A 16,667-nucleotide genomic window follows, 5' to 3' on the forward strand; every position below is an offset into this window, starting at 1 on the left:
CCATGAAATGTTGTTCATAACTTGTATAACCCTGACTTGTGTAATTGCATTTAGTCACATATTTCTAATAATATAACACTGTATAATTAACTCTAAGTAGCTTTGTTTTTGGGTACCGGTATATTGCGATAAGTTCAAGAAAGAAACGTATTTATTCAGCATCTATGACATAAAATGTTACTCAACTCAACGTATTTATAGAGCACTTTCAACCATGACTTTGTTTTGTTATTAAGTTATCATACTATTAATTTTATGAATCCTTAATTTGATCATTGTTAATTTGATAATATAATCAAGCAATTTCTATTTCTTCTTAATTATGATCGTACTGCTGTGATTATGAATAGATTAATCGATTAGTATAAAGTATGTGTCTAGTGTAGTGTCTAAGCTCTGTATAATATATACTAGCTGGTTCGCCGACCTCCGGGCGGCTCATCAGCTAGTTCCTGCGGAAGGCTGGTAAGGTGGTGGTTCGCCGCCCTCCGCGCGGCTCATCAGCTAGTTCCTGCGGAAAAGTGTTGTTGCTTGGTTCAACTTTTTGTTCATCTTCATTGCTTATCGCGAAAATAAAGAGATGTTTAGCTCTACTAAATAACTAACAATTTTATTGCAATGCTTGTGGGTAGACAACATTTTTTCGCTAAGATGCCCGCGCGATCGTAGTGAGCCACTGCCTGAGCGGCGCAGTGGCGGCGCGCAGCGGCGCGGTGAAGTAGGTACGTTTTGAAAAGGGACAGACGGAAGGACAGACCGCGTGCGGGACGACGCGCAATATATATATAGATAGATAATGAGTTATTATTTATCCCCAGTATATGTATTTTATAGATAAATATTACAATATAAAACAAATGAAATTTGAGACGATATTTGCCATATTGATCCATCCATCGGTCCTTATCCTCACGAGGGTCGCGTACGTACACAAATAAAATTAGTAGTGGCATAATTTTGTATCAAAATTTTTATATGATTTGCACAGGTAATTTATTATTTCATACTTTATATCATTTGTTATATATTTGTTTGATTGGTAGAACTTTTTAACGTGTGGGTTTTTTTTTCCGAACACGTGATCGGTGATTGATTACGTAGCCTAGCTTTCACATTGGCCTCATATCATCTACTTGTCGGTGATCGATTGTGTTTGAGTTCCACGCCAAAAATGGCGGACCGAGCGCCAGGAGGTTCTCAAAAGCCCAGCGCTAAGGTGAATTTACCCTTTCTGGATACACTCCGTCATATTAGCGACGTGTGGACGAATGTCGTGTTAATGTCGGTCGAACAACATCGGCGAAAATGTGAACTGTAGAGCGCGTCTAGCGTGTACGCCACTGTGCTAACATGCTAACCATCCGCCTGCTAACCTTCGGTTGTGTGGACACACTTGCTACTGCGTTAGCTTAGCAACGCTAGCAATTCCCGGTCCACAAGTCCCGCTTCTTTCCCCCGCATCAAGACCGACTTCGGCACATATTATTCTGCGTTGATGTTAAATGTATACTAGTTAGTGCTATTACGATGAAATATGTTTTCACAGTAGATTACGTTTATTCAAAAGGTATTTTGGCCTTACAGTAGCAGCGATGTAGGCCCCCCAGTTATTTGAACTAATTTACAGCTAAGAAACCGAAATTCAAGTGAGCTTTGCAACATCCACGTCAAATCATTACGTTCTACTTAACATACTGCAGCGCGGTTTAAGGAGCGCTTACGGCTGGTAGCTAATGGCAGCTGTCAACAAATCAACTAAATAATGGCTTTTAAGTTACTGTTCTTTGCATCCGCAGGCGCTGCTCGAGAGCAAACTAAAGTCTTTCAGCATTGGCAAAATGTCTGTGGCCAAGAGAACCCTGAGCAAGAAGGAGCAGGATGAGATCAAGAAAAAAGTGAGTAAACTCAGTCTCGACGTGAGCGCAAATCCACACCGCCCCCCTCCAATGTTTGTTACTGGCTGTTGCAGGCTGGTAGACAAACGAACATTCTGACCTCTTTCGTGCACGTCTACGCTCCCGAGTAGCTCAAAGAAACATTTGATCAATTCTCTTCCTCTAAATGTTCGACTTCCTGAAACTGGAACTCCCACCATTCCAACAGCAAGCTTTCACCCGCTTGCAAGAGGAAGTTTTTAGCAAATACTTGATGCGCCCCAATGGTGACTCACTAATCACCAGGGGTTATATGTACATGACCCACCATGGCAAAGTGAGTCTGTGAGTCTCAGGTAGATTCCGAGATACCAACTTCTTCCCCTTTAATCAATTCTGTTGTATTTTCATGAGTAATCTATGCGGGGAATGCCTAACATGCAGATATCGGTATAAAGCTAACAACTCTCTTTTGCTGATTTTGGACCCAATAATTCTTCACCATTTTGAGATTAAAAAAAAAACTACGACGGCAATCTGCAGGATTTTCCATAAATGGAATACTGGCCTATGATTGTTCTATTGCCATTCGTCATTGTGACCATTTTTTTCTGTGCCAGGTCCTATATGCTTGAATCTCCACCTAAGGGTATGAATGAATGGTGTGATTTGTTTTTGGTATTCTGCGCTCAGGAGGACGAGCGTGCAGCGGCGGAAATCTACGAAGAGTTCCTTGCTGCATTCGAAGGCGGCGGCGAGGGGAAGATCAAAGCTTTTGTTCGTGGGGGGATCGCAAATGCCACAAAAGGTAAGATATTGCTCAATTTTCTGGAATGTGCAAACCACCAGTTTAACTTAATTGCGTTTACTTTCCCGCCGGGAACCTGCATCTTTTTTCACAATTTCAAACAGTTCCCACGTGTCTTTAAATGTTGGATCTAAAATGTTGAGACACTATGCACCCAATATTTTCTCCTTGCTGTTGCACTTTCATTCAATGACGCCCTCGTCACTCACCAGGAAAAAATGCATTTATTTTGAAGTTGGACAACCTACATTCCACCTGTCCATTTTTTAGCCATATCCCGATGTTTTCATGTCTCATTTTGATTGGCTTGAGCATTAAAATGCTGTTGTTGCTCTTCCCCGCCAGAGGAGGCAGCAACAGATGAGAAGAAAGGCAAACTGTACAAGCCCAAGTCTCGCTTTGAGTCCCAGTCCAAAAGCATTCTGCCCCTGGAAACCCCACCTCAGTTCTTACAAGTAGACAAACGACATGTGAGTATGGCTTTTGGTTTAAACACACTGACAAAAACAAAACCCCTGTCCTTTGCCGTGTTTAATTTTTTTTCCTGCTGTTTTACAGTCTGCCAAGAAAAACACTGAAAAAGAAAAGAAGAAGAGCAACCTGGAGCTTTTTAAAGAAGAGCTTAAACAGTACGTCCCAATATTTCTTGTGGGCATACTGTCAGGATCATAAATCTAGAACAAGTTTTAACGCTTCAATATTTTCCAACCAGACTGTGGAGGAAAAATGACCGTATTTTCATGACCATGCGGCGCACTATGTTAAAAGCATAGTGTCAGTTACAAGTGATATTTCTTTATTTGACACATATACTAGACACACTGTATTATCAAATGCAGTCATGGTAAAGATAAGATAACCATTATTTCTTATTTGTCCCACACTGGGGAAATTTGCAGTATGCTAAATAAAACGTATACTAGCTTAAAAAAAATACAGTAGCAGAACGGGACACTTTTTACGACAGTAGGAGCAGAAGATGGCCATTTTTCCTTGTAATCTGCCGGATGTTGCTGCGCTACGGTCATCAGTCACACAACAGCATTCACAGATTTTGGAAGTCGGTGTACACGAGGCGCCCCGTCCATTTTGGAGACAATTTCAGACTTTTTCGCCTTTTGCAGCTGTCCAATAATTGGGCCTTGTCTTCGATTTTACAAGAAGGAACGCACTGAAATTCAGCTTAATTGTTGGCATGTGGCGTTGCTATCTGACATTGTCGATTGCCTGATTTTCAATTTCCATTCAGAATTCAGGAGGAGAGGGACGAAAGACACAAGATGAAGGGACGAGTTAGTCGTTTTGAACCCTTGAGCGGCACGGAGGGAAGACGTTCATGTAAGTGTAAAGCTACTCCGGTCTACTTTTATAACTACAAGAAAAATAAAAAATAAAAAAAGCGTCTGACCTGGTAATCCACGTGATCTTGGCCACAGCTGTTTTGCACCATACCCCGAAATAAAATTTACTCTGCGTCTCTGCTTCTTTTAGCGGATGGTTCTTCACAAAGAAACCGTCCGTCAAGTGGTAACTCTTAATTTGAATGCAGTGGCTTTGATGATCTGTTTTCTAATGTTTTTTTTTCCTTCTTCCCCCCCATTTCCTTGGCCAGTAACTGAAGAATATCTTTTCTTTTGTGTGTCTGCAGTTTTGGACGACTGCGCACCCGGTTCCCACGATGTCGGCGACCCGTCCACCACTAACTTGTATCTGGGAAACATCAATCCACAGGTATATTAACACCGTGATGCATATTATTAGCTTGTTGGTACTTTGAAAATAAACATGTCGAATGACACTTCACACACATGGTGTTTGTTAGATGAACGAGGAGATGCTGTGTCAAGAATTTGGCCGCTACGGACCGCTGGCCAGCGTGAAGATCATGTGGCCCAGGACGGACGAGGAGAGGGCACGGGAGAGGAACTGTGGCTTTGTGGCCTTTATGAACAGGAGGGATGCCGAGCGGGCCCTCAAAAACCTCAACGGTTTGTTCTCCCGTTTCAGAAATGTGTACCCATTTGCTTTTCATCTTTAAGAAGTGTTTGTCAACTTCTATTGGTGTAGACTCCCAGTGATATGAACTATGCCTGGATTACGTTTTGAGGCTCCCCGTACAATATGTTACATGGTCTGACTTATTGATTCACAAAAAGGAGACAGTCAACGAAGACTGTGAAGTATAGTGGAATGGGGTATCATGGTTTGGGGTTGCTTCGCTTCCGCAGGGCCTGGACAGATTGCTCTGATCGAAGGAAAAAGGAATTCCCAAGTTGACAAATACATTTTGCCCAGGGACTTAAGGCCAAATGTCCACCAGTGGAAGCTCAACAGAAAGTGGGTGATACAACAGGACAATGACCCAAAGCATAGAGCACATGAGAACATTTGTTTGTGGGCTATTAGTTCAAGCAGACTGCGTTTGTCTGTTGTTGTGACTTAGATGAAGGGCAGAACACATTTTATGACCAATTTATGCAAAGGTCCAGGTAATTCCAAAGGGTTTGCATACTTTTTTCTTGCAACTATAGATGTATACGGTATATGGGTATTATTATTTTGCTTTTGTCAAATGCAGGAAAGATGATCATGAACTTTGAGATGAAACTGGGATGGGGCAAAGGCGTGCCCATTCCACCCCACCCCATCTACATCCCTCCCTCCATGATGGAGCACACCCTCCCGCCACCTCCTTCGGGCCTCCCCTTCAACGCGCAACCCCGCGAGAGGCTCAAGAACCCCAATGCGCCCCTGGTCCCCCCACCCAAAAACAAGGAGGACTTTGAGAAGGTAACAGATATGAACAGCTTTTTTTTCCCGTGTGTAGTTTTTCTCTTTTTTTTTTTTTAAGTCAGTGTGTTGGTAAATGTTACTTGAGTGAAAGGTAGCTGCTGTTAGCAAGCATTGTTGCTTAAATGAATTACGCTAAATGTTTGTTTTTGATAGAGGTTTTGACTAGGCCAGTGTCACTTTTCAAATGCATTTTTTTTTATATTTCACATGTTGCCTTTTTAACAATACTCACGTTCTATGTTTATTATCTGATGTGACTTCATATACAGACTCTGTCGCAAGCCATAGTCAAAGTGGTTATCCCAACAGAAAGGTACATGCTTTTTTTTTTCCTTTTTCCCCCCTAAATTGGTATACAAACTCAGAAGCCAAATCTTAAACAAACAACATCCCATCATAAGGAAGCTGGATCATTTGATCACTGCATGCTGCAGGGGGCCTGGTCTGTGTGTGTGAGCAATGGTTGAGGCCGTCAAAGTGGAATGCAATAACTCAAGTAATGATGGCATATTCTAAAATATTTTTTGTTGAAATTGGGCATACGGGTCTCTCGAAAATAGTGGCAAGCACATATTCTTCGATATATTACATTTCATTTTTTTAGGCAACCAAGCACATTTCAAATTCTTACGGGTACGATACAGCAAATTATTTTTTTACTTGTATGTTACAACTTGCAGATACCAAGTACAGATTCCTTATTATGCCTTTAAATCTTACAATTGTGATAGACAAAAAAAGTTTATTTCAATCAAGTCTCTTTCAAAAGCACAAATGTTTTCTTGAGCTTGGCATGTTTCGTTCATGTAACATTTTAAAAGTGACATTTTAGCACTCTCATGTTCTGGAAGCGAAGGTATTTTAATTAGGTGGTATCTGTCTGAACACCAGGGGGACCTATGTACTCCAAAAAATAAAATCCCATAAATGATCTCCATCAGCACGCAGCGAAAAAAGCTCAGAGTCTGACGGTGTGGTCTCTGCCTATTATCTAAGTACCGATAAATTGTAAGTGGGCAGGGGTTCCATCTTTGCATCTGCGTGGAATATGGCAGTGACGTTAGGCGACCTGCCATAAAATACAAAAAAAAAAATCTGCACTTATTTTGTTGCTCCAGATTGGAATGTGTTTGACTTTGAAGATTCTGCGACATTCTTCCAGCAGGGTAGTTCAGCGCCCGTTTTGAACATCTTCTACATGACACCCAAGCAAGCCCTTCACGCGCGCCGCCCGACCATTGCTCACGTTCGCCGTCCTCCCCCCTCGTGGCGTCTGTCACGCCATTGGGACCTCATGTCAATCCGGCCCCACTGCCAAATCCAAACAAGCCACTTTTACTTAGACTAGCCATGACCTTTGACAATGGCCTTGGTGAGCAGCACACGTTGAACTGTCTGCGGCAGCGCGGGACCCGAAAAAGGCGTCATGGGATGGATTGGGAAAGTATACGGGATTGTACCCCTCCCCCCATTGGTACGATCGGCTCCAATACCAAGTAATTGTGATCTGTGTTGACTTCATGAATTAATCAATCAATGAGTCCAATTTGGCCACCAGCTCCCCAAAATAAATGACCGCCAGCGATCCACTCGGCATCACCGCTAACTCGTTGATGCTCCCTCAACGCACGACATCACACCAGTCAGCGGAGCAGCGTGACACACGGAGAGGTGACGCGTGGGCCAGCTTTGCTCAAGCCGGCGTCCTTGTCGGTGTGTCACATTCCCAAGTGTCTTTCAAAGAGTCAGAGTAGTTGTATGACAAATCATTCAAATCAGCTACACTTCAGCAATCCAGACACCAGGGGCATCCATTAACTTGCACACAAATAGCACTCTATTTATTCGTCATTCACATTGACGTAGGGAAAGTGATAGATTGTTTGATGCATGGTCACAAGATGCGTTTGGAATGTTGCCTCTCTATTAAAACTCATTCAGGACCAGCCAATTCTAGACAAAGTCTGAAAAGACGTTTAAAAACGTCTTTGGGAGTGAATGGGTTAAAAGTTGCAGTTTGTCCGACATTTGTCCCTCATAATGGCTTTCAACAATTCGATTCCGAGGTGATACTTAGCTTTTGTCATCATGCGGGTTTAAATAATCTATACCGTGTTTGTTTCTAGAATACATTTAGAAAATGGATGGATTTCGAACATAGGGCCTTTTTGGCACTGACTGTCTTTTCTGCACTATCAGGCATACCATCGCCAAATGGCCTATTCCAAAACGGTTTTCATATTTGTGCGCACTGCAATATAAGGCGCATAGAATAGAAGCTACAATCATGGCTGTGGTTGCGCTATGCATCCATTCAATGGGAATACAATACAATTCAGCTTTATATATGTCGAGCCTTCACAACCGCTGCGGGTGTAACGATGAGAAAACTGGTCACAAACATGGATGACAATACAAAACAATAAATGAAAGACAAACGTTATGAAGACAATTCGGCAAAAAGGCACACAAACCTCGTGGGTTCACATCCACTAGGGGGCGAAATGGCCTTAGAAGTCTTACTTGTCTCCTTCCTTCATTTAGTCAGTAGTTAAAACTAGACTTTTGGTATTATCTTTGTTCCGTAATGGCTGAGCAGAGCTCACAAAGTACTAACGAATGCACGGCAATTGGTGTCGGGCAAGGCCCTGTTAGGTTACGATTGCTTCCTGCTCATAATCACCACTAAATGGCATAGGAACACTAACAGGGAAAGAAGTAAATGGGGAATAGAATGAGAGTTAGTCACTTTATATTAGGCGCATCTGATTATAGGGCGCACTGTCGGCTTTTGAGAGAATCAAATGCTTTTCGGTGGGCCTTATAGTGCAGAAAATACAGTATTTACAAAAATCAACGCAATGCTTGAAAATCAACTTCAGACGCAACAAATTGCTGTACATCAATAAAAAGCAAACGCAAGACAATTGAATATAACGTCATTGAAAAACAGTAAAACAAATGACACTAAATAAGGGCTCCAGTACCGTGCCGTGTTGAATGCCGAAATATAAAAATGTCCCTGTTGACCCGCAATTTAAACTCTTCCTCTGTCTTGCTGCATATCTGCATCGTAGTAGAGCAAAAACATGTCGCTATTGAGTTGGCGTCGGAGAGGCTGCAGTTCAAAGCATTCCAAAACTGCAGAGCAGAAATAGAACTGTGTTAATGTCACTGTTTAGAGTTCCCCCCCGCTGGTCTGAATCTGTTCGCTTTAACTGTGTCTTTCTTGTAGGAATTTGCTCTCTCTCATCCACCGAATGATCGAATTTGTGGTTCGTGAAGGCCCAATGTTTGAAGCCATGATCATGAACCGGGAAATCAACAACCCCTTGTACAGGTCAGCCAGCCCCCCCCCCCCTCCCCCTCGTCACGCAGGCGCCTCAACCGCCGTCCCGCGCGTTGCTCTTTTGACATTTTTCCATTTGTCGTCTCTCCTGAAGGTTTCTGTTTGAGAACCAGAGCCCGGCGCATGTTTACTACAGGTGGAAGCTCTACACCATACTGCAGGTCACTAACCCGTCTTAAATTCGATGCCGTTCGCATCAGTGTCGTTAACAGAAATACACTTTGAAACATAGTCACATTTTGACACAGAATAGGGGTAACGTTTGTTGTTTTTAAACATTAAATCTTTTGCCGCATTTCTGTATAAATGAGACTTGCGGGTGCGCCACCTGCCGTAAATTTAATAGACTTGTATAAAGAAGGAAAAAAAAGCATGTCTAACATCACAAGCTGATTTTGTATTTTTAATTTTTTTTCAGGGCGAAGCGCCGGTCAAATGGCGGACGGATGACTTTAGGATGTTCAAGAACGGCTCCCTGTGGCGCCCCCCACCTCTCAATCCCTACCTCCACGGTCCCTACGACGAGGGCGAGGACGAGGACGAAGAGGAGGACTCGCTCAAGAAGGGCTGCTTAAAAGAAGAGTAAGACGCGAGAAGTTGTCGGGAATAATCGTTGCGCCGCACTTCAAACGGCGCTCCACCGTTGTCCTCGCATGGAAAATGATGTTTCCTCTGCACGCTTTGCAGTGAGCGAGACAAGCTCGAGGAGATGCTGCGCGGCCTGACGCCCAGGAGGGGCGACGTCGCCGAGGCCATGTTGTTTTGCCTCACTCACGCCGAGGCCGCCGAAGAGATCGTGGAATGCGTCACAGAGTCTCTCTCCATCCTCAAGACTCCTCTCCCCAAAAAGGCAACCACAGAGACATCTTTTACTCAACCCCCCCTCCAAAAAAAAAAAACACGCGTCATCATCTAATCAATACCACTCACCGTTTTGTTACTCTTATAGATCGCACGGTTATATCTGGTGTCTGACGTGCTGTACAACTCCTCTGCCAAGGTGGCCAACGCCTCCTACTACAGGAAATAGTGAGTCAGTGTTTTTGCATGTGTGAATATTTTACTTAAGTGCACAGAAGTTAGTCGATTTAAAAATAAATAAACGCCTTGACCCGAGGATGATGTATCATATTGGCTAGTGAACCAGTGAAAATGATTATTCCTACATGAAAGCCATATAAACTTTGACCCGTTTTTGTCCCACCCTCCTTGACAGTTTTGAAGTGAAGCTCTGCCAGGTTTTTGCCGATCTCAATGCCACGTACAAAACCATCCAAGGTCACCTTCAGAGTGAAAACTTTAAGGTATGCGCAGGGGGCAAACGTGAAGCATTCAAGCCTGTGAAGTTGGATTGTGCGCGTCACTCAGCCATCTTGTCTCCGTGCTTCCAGCAACGTGTGATGTCCTGCTTCAGAGCGTGGGAGGACTGGGCGGTGTATCCGGACCCCTTCCTCATCAAGTTGCAAAACATATTCCTGGGGCTGGTCAACCTGGCGCCCGAAAAGGAGCCCGTCGCAGTTCCCGTTGCGGTAAAACGAGAACGCGCAATATTTTCTTTCCCTCAACGGCCAACTATGGATCGCAGGGAACTGGTCGGGTCTCAATTCTTTCCGAGATTATCGTGCCAATCTTGATCACGATTTCTGCAGCCCGAGCCCACGGAGGACATCGATGGCGCACCAATAGGCGAGTTTGTGGACGGATCGCCCATCGAAGACGTAGACGGGCTGCCCATCGACGGCGGGCCCATCGACGGTGCCATGATCGACGGAGCCCCCCTGGACGACCTGGACGGCGTTCCCATCAAGCCCACGGAGGAGGACATCGACGGAGTCCCCTGTGAGTCAAACGGAGGAATGTACAGTTGTCCGATGCTGCAGTGGGTCAAACCCCTCAAAAACAAAATGTTTTTCTGAAGTCGGTGGTGCCACAAAAAAAAAGTCATATTGACACAAATGGGAAACAATTTTCCGTTTCAAGTCGACCAGTCCAAGGAGGCCACTTTCAAGGTGGCGCCCTCAAAATGGGAAGCCGTGGACGAGTCGGAGCTGGAATCTCAAGGTTGTACGTGTCGCACGTTTCATTTGTCTTTTTCCAAACGCAGTCATCAGATGTTTCGCTAATCACACATCCCGCTTTTATCTGACCTTCAGCTGTGACCACATCAAAATGGGAGGGATTTGAGCAGCCTGAAGAAGCCAAAAGGTGAGCGGGGCTCTTTTCACACGCCGGACTGCGGTCGTCTGTATTGCGATATGAAACGGCCACGTGCTTGTTCGAAGGTATGCGGAGAACAGCGACGACGAGAGGAGTCCCCGTTCGGCGGCGGCCACCCCGAGCTACTCCAACCCGAGCAGGGACGACGCGGACTTCAAGGCCAAACTGTCCGAAATGAATGAGGAAAAGCGAAGCAAGCTGCGGGAGATAGAGGTGAGAGATCACCAAAAAATAAAAATCAACGATGTGCGCAGGCGCGATGATTGACGCACACAAGTGTAAAATGAAATGGTTAGACGAGATGACCTGTTGTTCTTCTACATATTCGAGGCTCTGTATTTGGGAATTCACGCCTTTTCTATGTTGAAGTGATTGTGAGGAGCTTCACGTTTGTTTTTCACACCAACTTGTGGCACCAGTTCCTCACTGAATTTGGCGATTAGTGGTAGAACTTGGTCACCAGGTTCATTTTCCACAATACACCTCCCCTTGGACTGCAAGTAACAATGAAATGCGTGTCACCATTCAACTTAGGTCAAAGTCATGAAGTTCCAAGACGAGCTGGAATCGGGGAAGAGGCCCAAGAAGCCTGGTCAGAGCTTTCAGGAGCAGGTGGAACATTACAGAGACAAACTGCTGCAAAAGGTACGAGGGACTAAAAGGGCTTCACCCGGAATCTTCCATTTTTTTCACTGTGTATTCGCTGTGCTGCCGCAGGAGAAAGAGAAGGAGAAACAGGAGCGGGAGAAAGAGCGAGAGAAAAAGGACAAAGAGAAAGCGGACGCAAGGTTGAAAGATTTAAAGAAGGAGAAGGAAGACACGCCGACCAGGAAAGACAAGTGAGTGAAACGTGCACGCGGTTGTTCCTGCCGAAGCGAAATGCTTGACGTGCGCTCACTTCCCGCGCGGACAGGTACTCGTCCCCGGCCGCCGAGAGGAAGCGGCGACACAGCAACTCTCCTAGCCCCAACCGTGGCGGCAGCAGGCGAGGTCGCTCGCCTTCCCCCCGCTCAGAGCGGTCAGAGCGCTCATACTCAAAGGACACATCGTCACGCTCGTCTCACAAGGACTCCCCGCGCTCGTCTGTCAAGAAGTCCTCAAAGAGGTACGGCACGAAAATGGATGTCTTGAGTTTTCCGTGACAAAGTAGCATCAAGATTGTTGACCAAACCACATTTTAAAAACCGAAAGGTGGCGAGTTATTTCGATCGACAGTTTGAAATGACATGCTTCCACTTTATTTATTATTATTATTTTTTAATCCTCCCAAGATCTCCGTCGTCCCCGCGCACACCCAAGCGCACGCGGCGGTCGCGCTCTCGGACGCCCAAGAAGTCCACCAAGAAGTCCCGTTCCAAGTCTAGGTCCCCGCACAGCCGATCTCACAAAAAGTCCAAGAAGAGCAAACACTGACACCGACGACAACCTTTCAAAGCACCACCACCGCGTCACTTTGGAGTGGAACAGAGCTGACGGGGCTGTTGTAATATAATGACAATGAAGCGGGCTGGGGGAGGTTCTCCTTACTGTTTTATATTGTACAAAAATTGTGCTTGTGTGTGTGTTTCCCCACAAACATCCCCCCCCCCCCCCAGTGGAATTGATAGATTATGATGACAATAGGCCACCGTTTATTCATGCTGTCATTTTCTGTTTTTGTAGTCCTCATTGAAAATAATTCCTAATAAAAGTTTCATTTTCAAGCCGCTTTGCGTGTCTGAGCAATCCTTCAAAAGTTAACATTTATTTTTGTTTTCTGCTAGGCCGGAGGGAAAGATGTATTTTGTTTTGACAGAATGCTAAGGAGGAAGGTCAACATATGGTGTGGCGTGTCCAGGAAGTATAGTAAGGCTGCAAAAAACGCCTTACTATACATGGTTGGTTTTTTTTCCCCCCAATCTAAAAACGCCTTACTATACATGGCGTTTTTTTCCGGCTAAAAATCCAATGGTGTTTTTTTTTCGATAAAAATGCCTAACAATACATGGTCATTTTTTGGGCTGCAAAAAGGCCTTATTATCATTGGGTAATTTTTATGGTCATTTTTTGATTAAAAATGCCTTACTATAAATGGTCTTTTTTTTCGGCTAAAAACGCCTTACTACATGGTCGCTTTTTTGCGGCTAAACGCCTTACTATACATTGTCGTTTGTTTGCTGTTAAAAACTCCTTACTATATAGACCGGTACATTTTTTTTCGGCTAAAAACGCCTTACTATACATGGTCAATTTTTTATTGGCAAAAACATCTTACAATACATGGTTGTTTCTTTCGGCTAGAAACGCCTTACTATATACATGGCTGTTTTTTTCCATGGAAAAACGCCTGACTATACATGTTTTTTTCGGCTAAAAATGCCTTCCTATATATACATGGTCATTTGTTTGACATTAAAAACGCCTGACTATATATAGTCTTTTTTTCGGCTAAAAATGCCTTCCTATACATGGTCTTTTTTTGGGCTAAAAATTTCATGGTCATTTTTTTCCCCGGCAAAAAACAGCTTACCTGCCTACCAGTTTACATGGTCATTTTTTTTCGATACAAATACCATACTATACATGGTCATTTTTTTGCCTGCAAAAATGCCTTATTATCCTTGGTTGATTTTTATGGTCATTTTTGATAAAAATGCCTTACTATATACATGGTCATTTGTTTGCTGTTAAAAATGCCTGACTATAGATGGTCATTTTTTTCCGGCTAAAAATGCCTTACGATACAAGGACGTTTTTTTCCCATATAAAAAAGCCTTAATGCTTGTTTACCGACTCTTGTAATGCCATTTATTGAGAGTTTTTTTTGTCTCCTTTACTTTAATAAAGCATTGTTTGAATTATTCTAAGCTATTATTTTTAAATAAAGCTAAATGTTCTGTAAAGCACTGTGTTACCGCAACAGCTCATTTGAAAGATGCAGAGATATATTGGATTGACTATGTGGGCGGGACGGTGTCGACTGCTTAGCACGCCGGCCTCACAGTACAGTCCAGAGGTCCAGGGATCGATTTCCTCCCACATTCCAAAAACAATTCCTTGCAACGCCTGCTGCACGAAGACAGCTGTGATAGGGTCGACCACGCCCGCGACCCGTGTGAGAATAAGCAGATTATAAAATTGATGGTTTGATCGTCTGTTGCTTCGTGTGTGTAGTATTTCTCCTCTCCACAAGGTGGCGGCGAAGGCTCAAAATTCACGGAGCACTTCATTAGGTACACTTGTTCTACCGAAAACAAATCGATTGGTTGATTGACGATGATAAAACCACGGTATTTGTTTTGGACACCATTATTTATTATTTCATCTGTATTCAACCCCAAAATATAACGACAAAAATGAGATTGTGGGGAATAAAATGGGGAAAATAAGTCAGAAAGTAACAGTCATACAGCTAAAATATTACTACAGGAACGAGTGACAAGAATTGACGGGGTCCACAAACAATTGCAGTTTCAGGCGTCAGTTCAGTAAGGATATTTTTTTCTTCAATTTTTTTTTAAAGCTGTGTCAATCATCTGGAAAGTACTCTGCTCTAAACTCTTAAAATAAATATTCAATGTTCACATTCAAATAACAAAAGAGCGTTATTTTCCACATCACGCAACTCTCGGGGCAGCTCAGCTCTCGGGCCATGCTAACTTCTTTATCGAATCAGTGAGAAAGCAAGCAAATGCAGTCTTCGGCCAGAACCATGTCTAATATTTATAAATATTCAATTTGAGCTCGCATATACATTACAGACCATGGTGTGAAAAAACTACAACTGTGGAGAATGAACATTTTTATTGTCATTGTCTCGGTTCCGAGGAGAGTTAGGCAAGGATGGTAACTTTTGAGGACCATAATTTCAAGACCATTTAAATTATTTTACATGTTCCTGACAACCTCTTAAATTTTCACAGCTGTGCTCACCAATTTAAAGTTATTTATCAGAGGTGTGAGGGGTTGAACTACACACAAGATGGTCAAGGCATAAGAACATTTTCAAAAAGGACGACTTTTGAAATGTGAACATTAAAAAAGTGTTACATTGCACGTTGCATTTGTCAGTAGAATGTCAGCTTAGCATTGGGCTAATTTCTGAAATGTACTGTATGTTAAAAATATATACCGGTACACATATGCGTGTGAAAATAAAGACTGGAATAGTTACACGTACTAGAAAATGACACTTATAAAAATATTTTTCCTCGTACTTTGCAGCCAAACTGCAAATGTTAGCCACGATTTACCTGAATCTGCAAATGTTTTGGACATGGTATATTATTGTATTGTCGGAACCTAACATTCTGCCCAATCAAAAAAGGAAAACAACACGGTCCAATCAAAACATTGGAATCAAAAACAGGACCAGTGTGATAATTTGGCTAATTCATGAACAAATCATATGTGCACAGCCAGTTGTTGGAAATCCAATGATAACTAAAAACCCTTGTTTTTTTGTTTTTCCATTCACACACAATAAGAAAATAGATTGGTCATAAACACTCACAAGCGCCTGTCTTGTCATTTTGCATTAGTACCACATGTATTTAAAACAAAAAAAAGGCCCAACTTCTCAGACACAATATGGCACTTGAGCAAAGAAATGTAAAATAACAATAAAATGTACATAAATACAACTGGATCCATTTATTTGGATAAGAACCAATTAAAAATAATGAAAGAGTGCCAATCACCTTTTCAAAAACTACAAAGGAATATTGAGACCATGCTGAAAAGAAACAAATTTTGATGAAAAAAAAGTATTTTGTCTTTAAAAGCAGTACCTCTAATTTTACGAGAATGAAGTCCTATTTTTTGGAGCCAGACGTTGGAAGCCCATAAGGAAAAGAATCATCTCTTTTTTTTCCCCAAGAAAAAAGTAGAAAACTTTAATGAGAACTAAGTCGTCTTTTTTTTGGGAAAAGTTGTACTTAAAAAAAAAAAAAGTCATCATATGAAAATGAAATTACATTTTAAAGAAAAATATCCATACAAAAATAGTAACCACTTGAAATAAAGGCTGATATATATATATATATATATATATATATATATATATATATATATATATATATATATCGGTTTGGCGTACGGGAGACGGTGGTTCGAATCCGCTTGGGGCAAAAAATTAGCACATAACACCATCCAGTGTGGGTCCTTGGGCAAGATCCTTCACGCTAATGCCTACCTCATACAATGATGAGAGACAATAAAATGAATGACATGCCAAGCTCAGACGTCGCCTGGCCAAACAAGGTCTGCGTCAGGTGCTCGGGAACCAGACCACCTTGATGAAAAACAGGCGACTGGAACAAAGCGGAAATGGGCGAGATGCGATAACATGGCTCTGTTGGAATGCTCCTACTCAAGCAAACCTAGTCAGATGGGTTACATGCAGAGAATGTGGGCTAAATGGTTACTTCTAAACCCATAGTCACGGTTGACCAAGAAACAACTATTAGCTCAGTGTTCCAACATCCACAAACGGCAACTGCTGTCACAACTTGAGATTGATGAGGTACAACGCAGGTTCCATGGTGAAGGGCCCCACGCTGCCAGATCAGAGGAGGAGGTCATACCAGAGATTGGGAGGCAAGCCCCAATGAATGCAGATGATGAGATTGGGAGACCAGCACCAATG

General features: G+C 42.9%; 1 protein-coding gene and 1 long non-coding RNA gene across 5 annotated transcripts; one reads left to right on the forward strand and one right to left on the reverse strand.

Annotated features, from left to right (window-relative positions):
• Positions 1-1,133: 1,133 nt before the first annotated feature.
• On the forward strand, positions 1,134-12,747 carry u2surp (U2 snRNP-associated SURP domain containing). 4 transcript variants are annotated; one of them, XM_052054088.1, is made up of 25 exons: positions 1,134-1,216; positions 1,797-1,895; positions 2,568-2,682; positions 3,028-3,152; positions 3,241-3,311; positions 3,932-4,020; positions 4,331-4,413; positions 4,505-4,670; positions 5,261-5,472; positions 5,745-5,788; positions 8,711-8,815; positions 8,919-8,985; positions 9,243-9,406; positions 9,512-9,674; positions 9,774-9,853; positions 10,041-10,128; positions 10,216-10,353; positions 10,474-10,663; positions 10,805-10,888; positions 10,978-11,029; positions 11,107-11,254; positions 11,576-11,686; positions 11,759-11,880; positions 11,955-12,146; positions 12,313-12,747. In XM_052054088.1, the coding sequence occupies exons 1-25, from the start codon at positions 1,172-1,174 to the stop codon at positions 12,452-12,454; spliced, it is 2,895 nt and encodes a 964-aa protein (XP_051910048.1). In that variant the 5' UTR covers positions 1,134-1,171; the 3' UTR covers positions 12,455-12,747. The 4 variants fall into 4 exon arrangements, with proteins under 4 accessions (XP_051910048.1, XP_051910049.1, XP_051910047.1 ...); XM_052054089.1 differs by having other exon boundaries at positions 10,805-10,885; XM_052054087.1 differs by having other exon boundaries at positions 10,216-10,352; positions 10,470-10,663.
• On the reverse strand, positions 7,377-7,907 carry LOC127592995 (uncharacterized). Its single transcript, XR_007960278.1, has 2 exons — positions 7,759-7,907; positions 7,377-7,694 (listed from the first exon to the last, which is right to left on the reverse strand). It is a non-coding gene; the product is annotated as an uncharacterized LOC127592995 (long non-coding RNA).
• Positions 12,748-16,667: the final 3,920 nt, after the last annotated feature.

This window comes from Hippocampus zosterae, chromosome 20, assembly GCF_025434085.1.
Source record: "Hippocampus zosterae strain Florida chromosome 20, ASM2543408v3, whole genome shotgun sequence".
NCBI classification, from domain to species: domain Eukaryota; kingdom Metazoa; phylum Chordata; class Actinopteri; order Syngnathiformes; family Syngnathidae; genus Hippocampus; species Hippocampus zosterae.